A 20350-nucleotide genomic window follows, 5' to 3' on the forward strand; every position below is an offset into this window, starting at 1 on the left:
TGTTACTCAGTCATAAAAAAGAATGAAATGATGCCATTTGCATGGATGGACCTAGAGATTATCATACCAAGTGAAGGAAGTCAAACAGAGAAGGACAAATATCATGTGAAATCACTCACATGTAAAATATATTAGGGAAAAAAGGTACACATGAATTTATTTACAAAGTAGAAACAGACTCAGAGCAGAGAACACAGGTGTATGGTTACCGGGGGGACAATTGAGGGAGGAAGGAATCTGGAGTTTGGGATTAACGTATGCACACCGTAAAATAGATAAGCAAGGTCACACTGCATAGCACAGGGAGCTGGATTCAGCCTCTTGTAATAACTTACAATGGAAAATAATCAAAAGGAATACAAATAAATGCACACACACATATATAAAACCAAATCACTGTGCTGTACTTATGAAAGCAATTCACTATGGTAAATCAACTATATACCAGTATAAAATTATTAACTGGTGACAATGGCAACCCTGGGGGTCCTGCCGTGAGTCTCCGTGCAGGTGGACCTAGCTCGCTGGTGGGCTGGCGGTAGTTTCTCATCTCTTTTCTACAAACACCTCGGACGCTGAACACAAGCTCATTTAAATCTCTCTAAGTTAGGCTCTGGGCTGTAAAAATCCTTCTTGAGAAAATAGAGTTGTCTCAAACTGCCATGTGAACTATTTTTTGTTGGCAGTGTTTAAATCCACTTTTCTCCAACCCCCAAACTGGAAAAACAATTTTCGTTTGGAAACGCCTGGGCTGACATGGTTGTCGAGACCGATCTTTCCCGGGGTTTGCGGTTTCGCCCGGGGGAGTGCTTCCGTGTGTGTGGAGCGCTGACTGGTTTTGCTCGTTTCCAGCCAGAATGTGTGCGCTTCCTGCTCTGACTCAGAGCGTGAGGCACTGGGAGGTGGACGGTCCACCCCGGAGGGCCTGGGAGGCGGTCAGCCCTGCAGCAGCTCCGTGGGAAAATGGGAGCTTCTGGGTCAGCTCAGGGAGCCCAGACCTGCTTCCGGGGACGTGCCAGGTCCCTGGCCCCTCAGACGCTGGGGAGCTCGTGGTCCCTCCGCTCCAGGTGAAATGTCCTCCGTGGAGACGGCCAAGCAGGGGGTTGGGGGGCTGCGAACAGAGCCCTGGGACCCAGCAGGGAGGCTCCTTTGGATGAAGCAGGAACCGGAGATGCATCCCCGCACTCAGCTCCTGCACGGAGGGGACAGGGCCAGCCAGGGCGCCAGACTCGGCAGGACCACCGCCCCCTGCTGGGACCATCGCCCCCTGATGGGGCCAGCAGGGGGCGCCAGACTCGACCAGGACCACCGCCCCTGATGGGGCCAGCAGGGGGCGCCAGACTCGACAGGACCACCGCCCCCTGACCCCCATGGGGTCAGCCACCTCCCTCCTCGGTTTCCTCCACGTCTGCAAATCACCTATTTTCTGAGACGCATTCGTGACCCCGAATTGAGACTCAAGGCCATCGACGGGCATCACTGGGCGTGTTCCGCGCCCAGCGAAGGTCCGAGCACAGCCTCTGCTCCAGCTGGCCTGGGCACAGGGGCTCCCTCACCCCGGCTGGGTGCTGTCGTAGTTCTGTGCTCGGGGTGATGTCTCTATTTAAAGTGGCCCAAGCACAGCGCGGCAGGGCGGCCTGGGGGTCCATGGTCCAGGAGGCAGTGACGTTGCCTCAGGAGCAAACACACGTCAGCTGAGCGTCCTGCAGGTGCCGGGCTGCTGGCCAAGAGAGCATGGTCCCTCAGCCGTCTGTATTAGTATGGCGTCCTCGCACAGAAGCACAGGACGAGGCTGTGTGTTCCTCTGCTGACCAGAGTGACCCCAGGCTGGCCCCAGGTCAGCTGGAGCAGAACCACCAACCTCTGTTTCATCACCTCCGGGAGCCATGTCCAGGTTTCCCCAGCACCTGGCCTGAAGGTAGGAGCAGGTCAGTCAGCCCGGAGGGTCTGGGAATACCTGGCCAGCCCCGTGGCGGCCAGCCTGCCCTCAGCAGCTCTGAGGACCTGTCCTTTGTCCTCACAGCCTCCAGTCCTGCGGGCTATCCCCTGGGTGTGTCCAGGGCTGGTCATGCCGCCCTGACGGTCATTCTCAGTTGCGTCTGCAGGGCCAAGGAGAACAAGGAAACCATGACTCGAGTACTTCAGGCTCAAGGAATCGCACCCCTGGGAGCAGAGTCAGCTATCTACCCGCTGGGGTGCACGCACAGCTCTGCTGACCTCCTGCTGGGTCAGAGTGCTTTGTGAGCTGTTCCCTGAGCAGCCAGCCTTCCTGACAGCAGTGACCGCCTCGGGGCCCGCCCCTCGTCCTTGTGTTGGAGGTTCCCATGGTGACTCAAACACCCTCTGTCCTGGCGAGGCTAAGAACAGAAACAAACAACAAAGCTCATCCAGTGGGGCTGGACCAGCACCCGCCCCAGGGACCCCGAGACTTCGGCCCCTCTGAAGTTTGCAGACAGAGGCCACTTGCCAAGTCAGGGCTGGGCTTGCTTGGCTGGACGAGAATCAGGGAGACACGGAGCTGAGCCTGTGTATCACCTGCGCCAGGTCGGAGGCTCACCTGCAGACGGGTGCCACCTGCTCTCTGACCCCCAACCCCGTCCTGCGCCAGGCAGTCAGCGACGGGCTACAGGACAGAAGTCTGATGATTCAGTGCAGGCGACTCTACAGACCCGTTCAGACCGTGAAGGTAACCGGGGCCCTCAGACTGAGCCATGTTGTTACCAAGACAGCTATTGTTAACACAAAGGAAGCCTTCTGTACTGTCCAGGCTTAACAGTCCAGCGATACAAGCAAAAACTATCATTTGTGAACTTTCGACATTTTGAACCATGAAGTTGCTCAATTAGATAATTTGGTGTGGTTACACATTGCAAAAGTAGTATCTTCAAAATGGCATAAAGAAGGCAGAAAAACGGTCCCGAGTTTACGGTAATAATTAGATTCCAAAATTCCCAAACAACAAACTGTTTCTGAGTACCAACTCTATTTATGCAAAAAAAAAAAAAAAAAAGAACAGAGGCTGACCACCTACAAATCACCATCCAGGCCAAGACCAAGCAGGGCACCCAACGCCATTGAAGATGGAAAGGAAACAAACAGAACTGTCCTTATTAAAAAAAAAAAAAAAAGATTGGATGTGTAGAAAATCTAAAACCTAAGAAAAATGTGCAAAATCTTTGGAAAACACCATAAATCCTTGCCAAAGCCTATTAAAGAAGCCGTTTAAAAATGTAGGAATATGTCATGTTTATGAATGGGAGGATTAAGTGTTTACAAAGTCAACTGAACTGAGATTGAATTCTAGATTCAATGCGATACCAGCCCTAACCGCTGCAGGGAGTCAACAGGCTGAAACCAAAAAAGGCCAGGACCCTGTGGACATGGAGGGTCCTGCAGAAGAGACTCAGTTGGGTCACTTCCACCCAGGTGTCGAGAAGACGCTCGCACCCCTGCACCAGCTCGGACAGTGGGCACTGGCGCAGGCTGCAGCAAAGGGACTCGGCACAAACCCAGAAACACTCACACAGAGGCAGCCCCCAGTCAGAGCGGCGGCCGATGTGGTGGGGAAGAAGGGTCCTGTCCATGGGACAAGGGCCCTACCACCAGGCCGGCGCAGCAGAGAGGGGGACTCACGCTGCCCCGCTCCAGAGGCTCCGATCTGTAGAGAACGTGACTCCAGCTTAGGTTCCTGCTGCCCGAATGCACGCGTGGGCTTCCCTAGTGGCTCAGCTGGTAAAGAATCCGCCTGCAATGCGGGAGGCCTGGGTTTGATCCCTGGGTTGGGAAGACCCCCTGGAGAAGGGAAAGGCTACCCACTCTAGTATTCTGGCCTGGAGAATTCCATGGACTGTACAGTCCATGGGGTCACAGGGTCAGACACGACTGAGCGGCTTTGACTTCACTGATGCGCTCTTACTGGGAATGTGGCAGGCGGACCCAGTCACCACGACACAGGCATGAACCAGGGAGACGCGCTGGCGGATATGAGTGTGAAGGGCACTGATGGAGATGAGCCAGGGCCAGAAGAAGGCGCTCTGGATCTGAAGGTCGGGGCAGGTCGAGCTGGGGTGTGTGAGACGCCCGGACCCACTATGCGGGCCCGCCCTCCAGGCGCAGGCAGAAGCCTCGGCCAGCTCGACTTTCCGTCGCAGAAGCAGGATGATGGACAGCCCCAAGTGCAGGGTGGCGGGAGGGCCAGGCTGCGGAAAGGAGAGCCCCTCAGTCGGGGCTTCCGGGTCACCGAGAAGGTCGCCGAGCTGAGCGCCGGGCAAACAGAGGTCCCGGAGGGTGTTCAGGTGAGACTGGAGATCCAACCGGGCCTCCGCCCAGCATGGGGGCTTCTGCCTGGGATGCTGGGGGCCGCTCTGAGCTGGGTGGGATGGCCAGCATCTCCCCCCGCCCCCAAGATGTCCCTGTCGTCTGAGACATCAACCAGTTTCCAAGTTCAAAACCGATGCACTGCCATCCTGGACAGAGTGGACAGGGCGAGAGAGGGGCGGGGTGGAGGTGGGGCCAGCAAGGAGGAGGCGAGGGTCCCGGGAGGTGGCGGGGCCAGCTGCGGGCCTGAAATCCACAGACTGATGTGACAGCGTGTGGAACAAGGACTCCGCCGGCCTGCCCCCAGCAGACATAGGTCTGTCCGGCGGTCCGTTCTCCCGCTGCAGGGAGTTCAGGATGCGGGATGAGGACCCAGCAAACGCAGCCCCGGGACACTGGCCGCTCTGCCTGGATCAGCGTCTCTCGTGGCTCCGTGTCCCGGGAACGGGAATCCCTGCAGGATGAAGCCTTGGGCTGGGGCGGCAGGTGGACCAGAAGGCTGGGGAGGACATGGTCAGGAGGTTCCGTCTGCTGAGAGGAAAGCCCTGGGCAAGGTCAGGCCCAGATAGCGCGCACCGGTGGCTCTGGGACTAATCTTTAGCGCCAACAGCTCCAACTCCAGCCAAACACCAGGGACGCCTCCCAGAGCCCCAGCACGCAGCCTCCTGACGGAACGGCACTGCAGATCCCGCGGCCCCGGCTGGGAGATCCCAGAAGCCTGCATGGGCCTGAAGCCATCGCTCCCGGTTTATGGACAATCCAGGTTGCTAATGGTTTCCTGCGCACCAGTGATCACAAGAATGCCAGGAAACCAGCTTCCCACGAGGGCACCGCGGGCAAATCTGCAGGAAGCACATTGAGTTTCATAAGCTTCACCGACCGCTGCCCTGAGATGAGAAACCCCAATGGAGGGCAAGGTGACCGATGGCTGCCGGCTGTCCCTGCCAAGGACCTCGGCTCCCTTGTAGTTAAAGGCGTGATTTGCCCGTGAGGGACTTGAACACGGGCGTGATGACAGCTTGCACCCTGGCTCTGAGTGTGGCCAGCATGCCCACCCCCTCCCAAAGACCCCTATTGCTGGAGGGCGGCTCGCTCCCCAGGAGGGGTTTTGCACGTGAGGGGCTGTGTCCTCAGCCCACGGGGGCGGCCCCGGCAGGGGGCACTGCCCCGGCCACTTGATCACAGCGGTTTCCCAGGCCGTGAGGTGCCTGGTGCAGGGGCACGGCGCTCATCTTTCTGGGGAGCCAGTGATGGGGCCCTGGGGGCCACTGAGGTCCACGTCTTCCGCTGAGTCAGGGCAGCTGTGAGAGGACGCAGAGAGGCGCTCGCCCACGGCCGGCCTCCCCCAGTGCCCTTGCTTTCCCACGGACTTCCTAGGGAAGTTCATGTCCCCTCCGCGGGCTGAGCTCCACGCTCATCATTGGCAACGAGATTCTAACGGCTCTAGGCTATAATGCTGGGACTCCACGTACACCTTCTGCGTTTCAGCCAGAGGGTGTCAGTTCAGTCTCTGAAACATCTCCTGGCGTCAACAAGACTCAGTGTCTGTCTCCAGGGGTGGACGTGAAGAGGAAATCCACACCCAGGGATGTCTCACTGCACAAGGAAGGCGCTTTTTGTCCTGTTTCACACGAAGAGAAAGGGAACCCGGAGAGGTCAGGCCAGGCCAAAAGTCAGGCAGGTGGAATGGAGGTGTCAGGAGAAGAACGCAGAGCGAGCTGGCTTCCCCCCAGCACACTGACTCTTGTAATGAACAAGAAAGAAATCAAAGAAACTCTCAGGGCCCAGAGACGAAAGGGTGATGTTTGAGACACCCTTGTGTTGTTGTCGAGTCCCTCAGTCGTGTCTGTCTCTTTGCGACCCCATGGACTGTGGCCCTGCAGGCTCTGTCGATGGGATTTCCCAGGCAAGAATGCTGGAGTGGGTTACCATTTCCTTCTCCAGGGGCTCTTCCTGACCCAGGAATTGAGCCCATGTTTCCTGCACTGGCAGGCGGATTCTTTACCACTGAGCCACTAGGGAAGTCCTTGAAATACCCAAACCACAGGTGAAGCTTACATCGTCCCCGAGAGCCGGTCTCCTCCCTGTTCTCTGACCCCACGAGGCTGCAGCATTGCCGGCCATGGGTGAGTCACGGGGGGGGAGGGAAGGACCCAGAGGCCAAGAGCACCTGGGCTCCCCCAGGCCCTGCAGGGTCTCGCCAGGGGTAGAAAGGGGCTTATGGGCGGTTTGCAGAGCTGGACCAGACCGAGACCCGGACGGTCACGTTCCCCATGGTCCGCACCTGCTGACCGGGTCCGGCTGCCTCCCCAGCTCCCACGAATCTGTAGGTCTGGAGCCCCTTGTGCTCCAGAAAGCCAGCTGAGGCCTGACTCCAGGGGTTGTGCCTGGTCATCCAGTGGGTAGGCTGGAGTTTAGGGTGGACTCGTTGTAAGATTTAGAGAAGAAAATGAAGTTTCTAGGGCTTTTCCTGGACCTGAAAACAGAATGTTTAAGGAGAACGGATGGTGGGGCTGTTTCAACTCATTCTTAGGAAAATCATGGGAGGCCCTGCAAGACCTACCTGGGGTCTCTCTTCTCCAGGTCTTCTCCAGGTCTCTGTCTCCGTGGCCAAGAGGAAGCTGGAAGGAAGCACATTCCTCGTCTGCTCAGTGAGGGGCGGCAAGCCCGCCCCTCTGGAGGAGGGCTGCTGGCATCAGGGCACATGGCAAAAGGGCACCATCCCACCCCAGGGGCCAGGATGGCAGCCACAGTGACCACAGGGGGCGCCACGGCCACGCGGCGGCTGGCAGCGGGATCCCTGCTCCCTGCACCCAGGCCCGCAGCCTCTAACCCTGTCCAGCGACCTCATCGTCTCGCCTCTGTCTTCAGATACGTTATTTGCAAAAACAAGATCATCACGATCAGCCTCTTGGTGAAGATCTTCACCTTGAAGAGCAGTGGAGCCGCTGCTGATGAAAAATGAGGAGCAGAATCAGCAGTGACTTCGTAAATTAAATTTTTATTTTATGGAGTGGTAGGTCAGGAAGATCCCCTGGAGGAGGGCATAGCAACCGACTCCAGTGCTCTTGCCTAGAGAATTCCATGGACAGAGGAGCCTGGCAGTCCATGGGGTTGCAGAGCTGGACACGATTGAAGCAACTTAGCATGCACGCAGGTATAGTTGATTTACAATACTTGTATGGAGCTGCTGCTGCTGCTAAGTCGCTTCAGTCGTGTCTGACTGTGTGTGACCCCATGGACGGCAGCTCACCAGGGTCCCCGTCCCTGGGATTCTCCAGGCAAGAACACTGGAGTGGGTTGCCATTTCCTTCTCCAATGCGTGAAAGTGAAAAGTGAAAGTGAAGTCGCTCAGTCGTGTCCGACTCTTAGCGACCCCATGGACTGCAGCCCACCAGGCTCCTCGGTCCATGAGATTTTCCAGGCAAGAGTACTGGAGTGGGGTGCCACTGCCTTCTCCTTGTATGGAGCAAAGTGATTCGACTATGCACCATATTTAGGCCTCTGCACAGTTCCAGCAGCCTCATCGTCTCGCACATAGGGCATCTGGACCATTTTCCGATTGGGCCATTGCAGCCTGTTGAGTGGCGCTCCCGTGTTACCCTGTAGGTCCTTATTAGTTATCTGTTTCACATACAGTAGTGTGTGTATGTAAACCCCAGCCTCCTGGTTTACCCCTCCCCACAACCGTCCTCCTTTGGCAACCGTAAGTCTGTTTTCTGTCGCCGGTGAGGCTGTTTTCTCTTTTGTAAGTCCACTTGTATTGTTTTTCAGACTCCACATATAAATGATATCCTATGATACTTGCTTTTGTCTGACTTATTTCTCTTAGGATGATCATCTCTGGTCCATCTCTGTCGCGGCCAATGGCACTGTGTCCTTCTTTCTTATGGCTGGGGAGCGGCATAGTGTATCTGTGCCAAGTAGGAATTCATGGAGACACAGGGAGGGGGGCCCCTAAGGAGTCTGTGACTGGCCGAGACCTAAGAGCTCAGGAAAGACACGTAGGGAGTGGAGGGCAGCCACGCGGAGCACTTTCCCGGAGCGGTCAGTTGCCAGGGGCTGAGGCAGGGAGCAGAGGAGGGTGCAGGGTCACAAGAATAGCTCAGGTAATGAGGATGTGAACAAGGGCAGACACAAACGCGGGGCAGGGGCATGAGGGCCCGGGACTCAGTCCCACGGGGAGGAGGCTGGGGCGGGCCTGGAGTACCTGCCCCCCGGCCCTGGCGAGAGCTGGGGTCCGCTGTCGGCCTCCTGTTTCCAGTTTCTCTGGGTCAAACGGGGCCATTTCTTCATTGAAACTCTGTTGCCGTTCAGTTCAAGCAGCCCCTGAAATACCTCAGCACCCTCTCCCTCCCCCATCTGCAGGAAAACACGGGTCAGCGCTGACCGCTATTCTAAGAACTAATGGCGGGACGGGGTAGGTCTCGAAGCCCAGCGGCCCCAGGAGCGTGGCTGTGCACACTCAGCCAGAGGGGAGCCACACTCACGCGTGTGAAAGCCACACTCATGCATGTGTCAAAGCCTGGGCCGTGCCAGGTGCTTGGCCTGAACCCCCGCTGTCTTCACAGCAGGAACAGGTGGTGTGGAATTAAACTATATACATAAACGGCCTGGGCACAACGTCCTGCTAAGCTAATAGAAACGTAGCTACAGCTGCAGTCGAGCACAAACCAGAAGTCACGTCGCAAACCTCCAGCCTCCCGAAGTTACAGAACTGCGATGTGTGCGGAGCACGCAGGCAACTCAGGGCTTCTGGCAGCGTCTGGGGGAAGCGTAGCAGGAAGTCGGGTTAGCATACGTGCTCATGGTCCCCACATCTGCTGAAATGAAGAGCTCTGGCCTCAGCATCGCAAGAAGCGGGTCTGAGTCTCGGGTCCCCAGTTCCCAACATCTGTGAGTGTCGGGGGTCGCGGGCGCAGAGGGCAACCCAGCCTGGCGGAGACGCTCCATGGACAAGAGGCCAGGGTGGCACCACGTCCTGGCCCTCTGATCCCACTGACACCGAAGCACATTTACAAGAAATGATGACCCTGGCTATTCTCTGAGTTAATTTCTGGTGCCGTAATTTCTAAAGAACACAAACAGCAGTGTTTTCCAGGAACTTTCCGTGAGAAAAGCTGCAAACTAAGTCACCCAGCAGAGGCTCCGTCCGTGGTCCCCGTTTTGTTTTGCTCAAAGAGGACAAAGCAACAGGACAGAGGCTCTGTGCTGGGAAGGGTGAGGGTGATGGGAAAGCGAGGGACGCGGGTGTCTCAGCTCCGAAAGTCGGGGCTTCAATCCAAGCCCATGGCTGAGATTCAGCTTCGGTAAAACACATCCAGCAGGATCTCTTCTATGAAGCCTGAGATGATGCTCGGTGAGCGGAAAGGGAGGTTACAGTGACGATCAGACGACCCCACACCCTCTCCTCCAAACCTCCAGGACTGGGAAGCCACCTGGGCTCACGCTTCCACCCTTGAACCGCCCGTGCCAGCGACAAAGGGCAGTCTCCTCCCCGCCCCCCGGCCCCCGCTCCACCCTCCGTGACACCGCAGGCCCACAGAGCAGCTGTTTCTGCCAGACAGGCTTCCTGGCAGCGGTGACTGGGCCAGCACTGGGCTGACGGTCAGATTCACTAAGGGGCAAACCCCAACTCCAAGGCCACTCTGTTAAGTTAGAATACCAGGAAGAGCTATTTGGGGAACGACCCTGAGACCTGGCCGGGCTTCCTGCCTCTGAACAAAAAACTTCAGACGCTAAAGGAGAAAATAAGACTGAGTCACTTTTAACAAATTTCACAGACATTAAAATAGGCACCTCTGGAGTTTCTGGAACCTTCCAAATTCAAACATGTGACCTCACTGTCAATGCTCAAGGTTTGGGTTTGAGAGTATCTGTTACCATAAACATAAAAGGTGGAGAATCCACAAGATTTCCAGCGGAAGGCTTAGCACTCCACATCTGCAGAAGCAAGAGCGTGTCTGCCCAAGGCCTTTGTCACAGGAGCCACGTTCAAGACTCAGGATGGTCCCCAAAGGGGCGCCCGCAAAGGAGGAACATGTTCTGAGAGGAGCCGATGGTGCACGACAGACACGGGACAGGACAGACGTGGACCAGGAGAGACGGGACGGGACAAAGGGCAGGCTCAGGCCGGGCCGCAGGGACCCAGGGGGCTGAGATCTGGGTCCCCCAGGGCTCCTTCCCCGAGGGTGGGCCTGGGGCCCGCGCCCCCGCCTCCTGCCCACTGTCTCTCCTCTGCAATTACAGGTTGACCCGCGCCACTGTTGAAGCCAGGGCTCCCACCGTCCACGGTGGGGATTCCAGGGAGTCCAGGGCTCTGGCAACTGTGGGGAGACCCCCCCCCCGATCACTGTCCTGCTCCTTCATTTCCTGTCTCAAAGGTCCTGGCGTCCTGTGGCTACAGCTGCGGGAGGTGATGAGGGGGTAAAACCAGAAAAACCTCAGATGCCTTCCTGAAACTCTGTCAGAAAATACTTTTTTTTGCCCCAAATACATTAATGCATGTGATTCACTAAGCACATGAAGGAATCTTCTGGCAAATCATTTGGCAAATGGAACGCAAATATTTATGTCACTGAGCATGTGCTCACTGAGTCACAGTCGACTCTGTGCGACCCCGTGGACTGCAGCCCGCCAGCCTCCTCTGTCCATGGAATTTCCAGGCAACAACACTGGAGTGGGTTGCCACGCCCTCCTCCAGGGGACCTTCCCGACCCAGGGATCAGACCTGTGTCTCCTGCGCTGGCCGGCAGGTTCTGCACCACTGACACACCCAGGAAGCCCCATTTACAGCCCTGAGCACACATTTTCCCCCACAGGAAATAGTTGTAAATATTTTAAGAAGGCACTAGGAATGTTTCCATACATTCTCCTTTTTCTTTAAATGAAGACCTTATATTTTAAAGGAGATGTTAGGCTTACAAGAAAATTGAAAGTACAGAGACGTCCCTGCTCCCCAGTTGTTGAAATTGCTTAAATCTGTAATATTTAATGACTTCAGATTTTTATTATGAAATAAAATATGCAAAAAATACCTAAAAGCCAATTGACAGCTTAATACATTATTATAAAGAAACTCATGAAAACCACCAAGATCAGGAAATAGATGTTGTCATAATCATCTCAAAGGTGAAAAAAAGGGCTTTCCTAGTGGCTCAGATGGTAAAGAATCTGCCTGCAATGCAGGAGATCCAGGTTCGATGCCTAGGTCAGGAACATCTCCTGGAGAAGGGAATGGCAACCAACTCCAGTATTCTGGCCTGGAGACGCCCATGGACAGAGGAGCCTGGCGGGCCACAGTCCATGGGGTTGAAAAGAGTCAAACACAACTGAGTGACCAATACTTTCACTTTTTCACTTTTCATAATCATCTCAAAAGCCCTCCATGTGCCTCTTTTCAATCTCCGCCTATAATCTAATCTCCTTGTTGGTTTTTTTATATCTCTCTCCTTACTTTCTAAAGCAAGATACAAATGACTTTTGCCGGTTTTACAGCATCCATCTTCTTTCTGTTAAAATGGCATATGGCGCTCAACTCCGTGTCAACCACTGACCAGGCGGGGGCCTGATCTGTCTCCTGGCGACTGCCGGTGGCGAGCACCTGAGCTCAGGTGGGCCGGTGAGCTGACCCCTCCTCCTCAGGCACCATCCTCTGGCTGAGGCAGCTTCCAGGCGAGCAGCATTGACCCTGAAACCCAGGTGCCCCACCCCTGGGCTTGCTCAGAACCTGCCCGAAGGCGGTTCTTCCCTCAACCCCAGCTCAGACTGCTGTCCTTCCACGGCCAGGGGCCTCAGTCCCCCCCAGGGCTGGTGGGCACGGCGGGGCGGCTGCACGCAGCCAGCATGGGGCTGGTCTCGGGGAAGCAGGGGGATGTCCGGCTGGCCGGGCTCCAGGCCCACAGCCCAGCCCCCACGTCCCCCTCGGCCACCATCTCTGTCGGCCTTTGCCCACACGCCCTTCTGCAGCCTCCCCACCCGGGTCTCGGGGCTCCAGCTCCCGGCGATCCTGAAACACCCAAGCGCAAGTGCGGGGAAGTGTCTTCCACCTCACACGGAAATGTCACGTGATATCTGTCACTGGAAGGAAGAGCTGAGTCCTTCTCCCCAATCCCCTCCATGACCCATGAGACCCCCAGGAGACCATCAGTGATGCGGACTCAGCACAGCTGTGAAAGTTCAAAGGGTCTCGTTACAAGCTCTGAAAGGTTTGGCAACTTTAAAAAAATCAATTCTTAATCTTCCCGATCTATTTTCTCATGGTATTTCCATGGACAGTCATGATGCTCCTGCAAAGACCCCTCATATGACTTCCAGGTCCCTTCAGGACCCCATCCTGTATCCCGCCTGGGCCCAGGGCACCACGGGCTGCACAGCTGTCCACAGCATTTCCAGCCAGAGCCAGAAACGTTGGGGGGTGGGGCGGGGGCTGCAGCTTTCTCCTGGGAGCTCACCCCGACCTGCCCGAGACTCTCAACAAGGTGGCCAGCTCGGTCCCCAGGACAGCACCCAGCCGCGGGGAAGAGAGACGAGCCCTCTCTGAATACCCCCGAGTTGCCCTTCCCCTTTCCCGTTTCTCTGTGAAGGGCCCAGCCCCTCGGGGACCCGCCTCCCAATCGGCTCATGAAAGGAAGACCCGTGCTCTGTTTGGGAACGTGGCCCGTTTATTGGAACCGAAGGCATCGTTACATAGTGCAAATGTCTCTTTGGTGATGGGCTGATTACAGTGAGCAGGAGGGCACTTGCTGGCAGCAAACATCTGGTTGGAAGGGCCAGTGGGCACACACACACCGCGTCCAGTGGGCACGCACGCACCGCGTCCTCGTGGGGCTGCTGCCCGGCGCACACGGCCCACCCCAGCCGCAGAGCTTCCCGGTGGCTCAGACGGCCGCCCCGCGGGCAGGACAAAACCACCCCAGTCCCCACGTCCTCCGCATGAGGGCGCCTTCAGACTCCACACGCTCCAGACCGCGGGATCTCATACCTGAGCAACTTACATAACCATCTACCTCAGACAAAGCGAACCGTTTCCTGTCTGCAGAGATGGGTGCCAAGGCCTGACTGTTTACCCAGCCTGCCCGCTGTGTGAAGAGAAGCCCTGTGCCCGGGAACACTGGAGCTTGTACTATCCGATCACCAGTGATGTGCGCTCACAAGTCCAGCCGACCGTGTGTAGAGCCGCTGCCCGCCCCCCGGCTGGAATGCGACCCAGCAGGCACTGGGGTCTCCTCTGCGGGGAGAAGGCGGGCCGCGCTGGGACCAGGCTTCCAACGTGCCTGGCACCTGCTGGACTCCTCCTGGAGACCTGCCTCCTCTCCCCTGCGCCCGTGACAGGCTGCACATGGTACCACCAGCTCCGGACTCGCCCACATGGCCGAGGTGGCCGGGTCCCCAGAGGGCTCCCAGGAAGCGCGGGCGGGCACCGTGTCTGCACCCAGCACAGGGCCCGGCTGGCGCTGGACACTCAGGTCTGAGCACTGAGCAGGAGACCCAGGGACCTGTTTCTCAGAACACAGACCACTTTGCATTTGGAACCAAACAGGAGGTTCTGGTCGAGTAAAAAGACAGAGACCGTGAGGTATGGAAGTTGTTTCTCACTGAATCCTACGAGAACTCGAGCGGAGTGGACGTGCTCTTTCTGCCGTATCTAAAGCTAAAACGTGGGTGAAGTTTCATCCAACGTCACACGCGGCGGGGAAACGAATGAGGTATAGGGACCGGCTGCTTTTCTTGAACGCACTCTCACAACCTGAAGTCAGAAAGTCCCCGACGCTCGCGTTCCTCCCGTCGGAACAGGGATCGAGAGCGTGGTGGCTCGTCCGTGGACTCTGGCGGGCGAAGCCAGGCGGCAGAGCAGGGTGAGTGTGGCCGCGGGCGATGCTGGTGGGGACGGGCCGCCGTCCCACCTGGTCCACACCCAGCAGCGTGTGTGCCGGTCACGGGGGAGCGCTGCGGCTTCCACGGCAGGGCCCGCGGAGCTGCAGGGGCCGAGGGCGCGGGCGCAGGGGGCTTGGGCTGGCCGCCCGTGCTGCCGCCACACGTCCATGCCGACTGCTGTTTGCCAGGGACGGATTCTCTTTCAAATCCTGCGTCCCTCCTCCGCCGGCTCCGCTCTGCACGCTTCTGGAGCCGGGACCGGGGGGACTAACTTTGAGTTGAGAAGAAACGGTGATACTAGGTGAAATCAATTAGGAGCCTAAATGATTGAACTGTGCAATTTAATAGTAGCACCAATTTTTCATTAAAAAAAATTAAATAGAACCCTGAGAAGCCTTAACATGGAGTCAAGACACGCGTCTGCCCCGTGGTCTGCTGGCGAGCGCTCAGGCCGGGGTTCCCCGAGCCGCGGCCCCCGCGTCCCAGCCTCGCCGCCTACGCGGCCTCGCTCCCAAGGGCTGGGACAAGCTCCAGGCTCGCAGACGCTCAGGGCTGCGTCCCCGTGGAGTCTCCCGGGCACACGGGACAGCAGGCCCCACCGACCCTGGTGGGCGCTGGGCAGTCAGCTGGCTGGCAAGTCTCCACGAAGCAGGTGACCTGCCCGTCCTGGAAGGGAGAGCACGGAGCCGTCAGCCCTGGGAGCCGCCCCGGGTGTGCCTGGCCCACTGGGCTGGCCTCCTGGGGGGATTCTGGGGTTAAAAGGGCAGCTGACTCCCCTCTACAGCAGACACCCGGCTCCTTCCAGAGGCTCCCTGCTGGCCCCGGCTGTCAGCCTCGCCCTGGGGGCCCCGGGGATCACATCCCCGCATGCTGACCAGACTGGCTACAGAGGAGCTGGGCAGCAGGGCTGTGTCCAAACCAGACAACAGCAGGGACACCAGACCGCTGCTCTGCCCGCCCAGGGGACAAACCCATCCCCAGCTGGCTCCCAACTCCACTGCAAAGCCCCTCCTGGGCTGGGCTGCTGCCAGGCCCACCCCTGAGGCCCCTGCTGCCTGCTCCGTCCATTCGCTCAGAGACAGGGAGCTGCCCCTCCTCGCCTGTGTGGACACTCCTGTGCTGACCAGGCGCAGCAGGGTCCCCATACGGTTCTGGGGGGAGAGCCCGTCAACCTTCACGTAGGGTTCTGGGTGGGGGAGAGCCCGTGAACCTTTACGTATGGTTCTGGGGGGAGAGCCTGTCAACCTTTACGTGTGGTTCTGGGCGGGGGAGAGCCCCAGCTCCCGAGGGAAGAGAGAGGGGACCCCGCAGCTGAGAGCTCGGACCCCCGGGGCCTGCCCGGGTGCACACTCACACGGCATTCACAAATGGTGCAGGGATCCCGCATCCACTCAGCCCCGTCCGCGTGCGAGCTGCCGTCTGCGTCCACGCAGTCTGTGCCGAGCCGAGACTCGAGTTTCTTTATCTGCAGCAAAGCAGACGTGCGGGTGCTCGCACACCGTTCAGCGCCCGCTCCCGCTCTGCCACTCGAGATAGCGTCTCAGGACAGATGAGAGAGACCCCAAACCCAAGAGAGACGACGGGGCTGAGAGAGACCCCAAAGCCCCTTCCTGGAGCTTCAAGCGCGTCCCAAACCTGCATGACAACTGCCTGACGCCCCACCACCCCCGTGTCTGAGGCCAGAAGTGCCTGGGCCAGAAATGCGGTCCAGTGGTGTGTGAAGAGGAGGAGAGGACCCTCGGACAGGAGCAAAGAGGAGGCGGATGCCGGACTGGGCAACAAAAACGTTCTCAACGGCTTCTCAAAGCCGTGCTGGGCTGGGACTGCCCCGGAGCCCGAAGGCACACAGCCCTGCTGGGGGCAGTGCTGAGGCGGACGGAGGCTGGGGGCCCTTGGGCCCTGGTCGTGACAGTCCAAGAGCCCTGGCCCAGCTCCCTCGGGGACACCTGAGAGGGGAGAACCCCCACCCCACTGAGACTGAGATCCAGGATAGGAGCCTGGGCGGGGGGCGGGGCGACCACTGAGACTGAGGCCTGGGACAGGCGCTGGGGGGGCTCTCGCTGCCCCGCCTGCCTCCTTCCTTCCTCGGGCAGCCTGACCCGTCTGAGCAGAGTGGTCTGACCCCCACCCTGCCCTCCACCCCTTCTTGGGGGTCGGGGGTCCGGCCACCTGGACACAGGTACTAACCCCACGGTGGGTGCAGCCCCCATGGCTGGGCCCTCGGGATGCCCCGTGCCATCGGCTCAGGGCCTGTGAGGGTTTGCGTCTCCGGCTCCAGGCGCAGGGTAGGGGGGCTTCCCGCCCAGGCCCTGACCCTGCAGGGTGCTGAGCTGGGCTGGGCCCTCCATGACCCCTCCCTCCCGCCTGTGACTCACTCAGCTAGCACAAAGGGCCCCCCGGGCAGAGGAGACGCCGCAGGGCAGACACACAGCGGCTGCGGAGTGGCCAGCATGCCTCTACTAGGGGCTGAACAGAAGACGCCGCATCCCCCGAGCTGAGGACCGAGGCTCCCAGAGGCGGGAGGGGCCTCCAGCATCCCAAACCCGCCTCAGCACGACCTGAGATCTGCAGACTTCTCAGTCTGACACCTCACGCCCTCATCCCGCTACGTGAACGCACACAGAGACCCCCGCGTGTGCCCGGGTGGGGTGGGGCACTGCCCTCTGCAGGCCTCGGGGACGGGCCCAGGACCCGCCTGGGGATGTGTAGCGCCCCCTACCCAGCCATCCAAGGGGATCTGACCTCCGTCAAACCCTGTGGCTCTGGGAGCAGAGGCCTAACTGCCATCCCTGGAGGGGCTGCTCTGGGCAGGACTCAAGGCTTGAATTCTGCATGGCCCTGACCTTGAGCCACTCGTGGTGTGTGGGCTCCGTGGCCGCTCTGGCCAGCATTCTAGGGGACCCTCTGCCCCTTCTCATGCCGAGGACCCCCAGTCCCATAAGCCCAAGAGCAACTCCGTGAGGCCAGGCCGGAGCCGGGCTGAAAGCAGAGAGAGAGATGTGGCCTTGCTGAGGCTCCAGGGCCGAGGACGAAGGGCTGCCGGAACACACTCTCCTCACAGCCGCAGAGGGACACGCAGGCTGGAAGGGAGGCTAGGGGGCCGGGGCCCGGGATGGGGTGGGGATGGGGAGCCGCCCACCTGCTTCCTGAGGTCCGTGATGGTCTTCTGCATCTCCAGGACAAACTCCCGGAAGTCGGTGGTCCCTGCCCCCTGCGGCTGCTCCAAGGAGGGGTCTGTGGTGTTACTGGGAGGTACCCGGGGCTTCCCGGCTCTGCTCAGAGAGGCAAGGGGCACTCAGGGATGGAGCCGCTGGCGTGGGCTCCCAGGCTGCAGCACGAGGTGCGTGGACGGGCAGACGCGTGGGGCACCCCGCACGCTTGAAGGCCAGCCAGGGGCTCGGTCATACCTTGGCACCTTCCCGGCCCTGTCTCCCTGGCTGGCTCATCCTCCTGGTAGCTGAACTCAAGAGACCGCCTGCCTCGGAAGTGGTAGGAGAAGGCATTGAACTGGCCGCGGGTTCTGCAGTCTGTGGGCAAAGTGTACACGTCAGGGTTGGCGACTCTCACGAAGGACGTCAAGGACGTCTGGCGAGAACCTTCCCTCCCGAAGGACACGAGAGGTGCTCACATCACAGGGGGCGGAGGCGCCCTGCACTCAGCTCCCTGCTACCCCGGGCGAGGGGCCTGGAGCCTGTGGCCCCCCCATGCTTCCCCTGGCACAGCCCAGCCCCCGAGCGGGGCACACACCAGCCATCCTGCCCGACCCAGGAGACTTTATTTCAGTAATTTCTACGATTCTTTCAAAACGGCACACGGGAATGGATTCCTCTCTATGACTCATCAGCCCACAGAGAAGCTGAAATTCATCACTTTGATCCAAAGAAAAAGATGTTCCCAGATGGAGCTCCTTGGGTTTCCCACACGTGCTACTTCCACACTTGGATCAAACAAAAACATGACCGAGACGCAGCTCAAGGCTGTGTCAAGCGGCCCTTTCGTACTCAGGGAAGTGAAACGTTAACAGCAATTGACATCTGGTCCTGTCAAACTGAGCTCTCTTTTTCCTGCCGCTTTTTAGGTACGACTCTTGGACTAAAAGAAACACAGATAAAGCTCATAAAGCGACTCTTCTAAGTTGTGTCCTATCAGGGCTGTGCCTCAGACAGCTAAGAGGAGAGGAATCCAGAAGAAAGGGGGTCAGAGCTGCGCCAAGTACCTACACCTCTGCCGTCCCGCTGAAGGGGCTGGGGACGGACAGAGGACAAGTCTGGATCAGGGCTCAGGCTCTCGGAGGACTTGGGTTTGGGGCAAAAACCAGCAAACCTGAATTCGTCCCTTCCTCGACAACTACAGGGAGTCTGGTAAAGCTATCAGAAAATGGAGTTTCTGTATCTAAAAAGAACTGGCTTTTCCCTATGATTTTCAAATAGAACTGCTTTCTGTGAACACAAAAAATGAAATTCTTTGCCATATATGTGGAAAACTGTTGCAACCTTAATAAACCAGTTAAAGTATTTTTTTTTTAAGAAAGAAAAACAAGATCCCAAGTTCCCAAGAGCTATAAAAATAAGAATTAAATGCTTTGCAAACTTGGGAATATACAGAGCAAAACTTTAAATTTTAAGTGAATTCTACAACATTATAAATCACATTTGTCATATACATATATATTTAGCATATTATACATTACACGTACATCATATATGTGCAGAGAGAGGCTACAAACACTCACATAACACCCACACATATCAACCCAGATTTCAATACTTACTAATGAAAAGAACAGCGAATTAAGACCAATTACTAATGGGAACGACCTAGGCTGGACTTCTTCAGGAAGAAGACACGGGAGGGAAAACTGGATTCTGCACTTGTGCCCACCAGCATGGTGGGCCAAGGGCTGGGGCTCGGGGCCACCTCGGCCACGGCTGTGTGACCCGTGGGGTCACCCGGGCTTGCGGCCCCGTGATGTCACCACCGGAACGGGCCCTCGGTGTTTCCCCGCTGCAGCGTTCCCTAGGTCTCTGATCACAGTCTGAATAAAGCCAAAGCTACGTTCAAAGGAGAACCCAGAATGCGGAGCAGGAGCCTCGCGGGGGGGACACTGGCCCCTGCGCAGCCTGGATGGCACATCCAGAAACGGGCCTCCCGGGCTCCCAGAGGCCTGCGGGCGCCTGCCATCGCCCCTCGCTTCCTCAGGAGTGTTCACAGCATGCCTCTCTGCTTACACAAGTTATTCTCGGCATTTAGGACACACAGCACACATTTAAAAAGATCGACTTTATCTCCGACACACTGTTCACGTTTCTTATTCATCTTTTACCTGCAGGTTCAGATTTATTGCTTAGTTGCTAAGCTGTGTCCACCTCTTTTGCAACCCCGTGGGCGGTAGGCACCAGACCAGGCTCCTCTGTCCGTGGGACTCTCCAGGCAAGAATACTGGAGTGGGTAGCCTATCCCTTCTCCAGGGGATCTTCCCAACCCAGGGATCCAACCGGACTCTGCTGCATTGCAGGCAGATCACCACTGAGCCACCAGGGAACCACAGGTACAAGCAGGCGGCTGTCAGATGAAGGCGCGTGGGAGGCTTTCAAGGAACACTAGGCGCTTCCTGCATCAACGCTGTGCCCTCTGTTTCTTTCACTGTCTCAGCTCTCATACTAACTCCTTCTCTTGGCTTTACAGACTCGTCACAGTCACTCACCACGTCCAGGTTCCACAGCGCTGCCCAGCGGGGACGCTCAGGGCTGACCGCCCCCCAGGCCCCCGTCTCCGCCTGTTCCCCTGCTGTGCTGACCCCAGCCCGCGCTCCGCCCAGCTGTCAGCGGAGGATGGGAAGCCGCACGCACCTTCACAGCAGTCCTGCCACACTCGGAGGTCCACGCGGGGGATCTCGTCGCAGCTGCTGTAGCCGTGCGGGAACTCGGCCACGCGGAACACGTCCCTCTGCACACGCGTGATGTTGTCGGCGTTGTCGCACACGATGCGGGCCAGCGAGCTCTGCTTGATCTGGGTGAGCTGGGCGGGAGTGAAGACCCCCGGGTTCTCGTACCACAGCCTGCGTCCCCGGAGCGAAAGTGGGGTCAGAGAGAGCCTGGCGAGGCCGCAGCCCCAGGAGCTGGTTAAGACCGTCCTCACGCTCAGCTCCGCTCACGAC

The 20350-nt window shown here is 58.1% G+C and overlaps 1 protein-coding gene across 3 annotated transcripts in view; it reads right to left on the reverse strand.

Moving 5' to 3' along the window:
- Positions 1–12958: 12958 nt before the first annotated feature.
- The window catches only part of PXDN (peroxidasin), a 65373-nt gene continuing 57981 nt past the window's right edge, over positions 12959–20350 (reverse strand). For 2 of the 3 annotated variants that reach the window (XR_011465017.1, XR_011465016.1), the window contains 5 exons: positions 20043–20251; positions 17601–17720; positions 17333–17465; positions 15548–15658; positions 14833–14859 (listed from right to left, as the gene is read on the reverse strand). Coding sequence is in view for 1 of the 3 variants with exons in the window: in XM_070374964.1 (XP_070231065.1) it covers positions 14740–14859; positions 15548–15658; positions 17333–17487; positions 17607–17720; positions 20043–20251 (709 nt within the window). In the remaining 2 variants the exon portion in view is untranslated. Of the gene's footprint in view, positions 14860–15547; positions 15659–17332; positions 17488–17600; positions 17721–20042; positions 20252–20350 lie in introns of all 3 variants that reach the window. The other variant, XM_070374964.1, reaches the window with a different exon arrangement.

The sequence above is a fragment of the Bos mutus genome, chromosome 8 (assembly GCF_027580195.1).
Source record: "Bos mutus isolate GX-2022 chromosome 8, NWIPB_WYAK_1.1, whole genome shotgun sequence".
Taxonomy (NCBI): Eukaryota; Metazoa; Chordata; class Mammalia; order Artiodactyla; family Bovidae; genus Bos; species Bos mutus.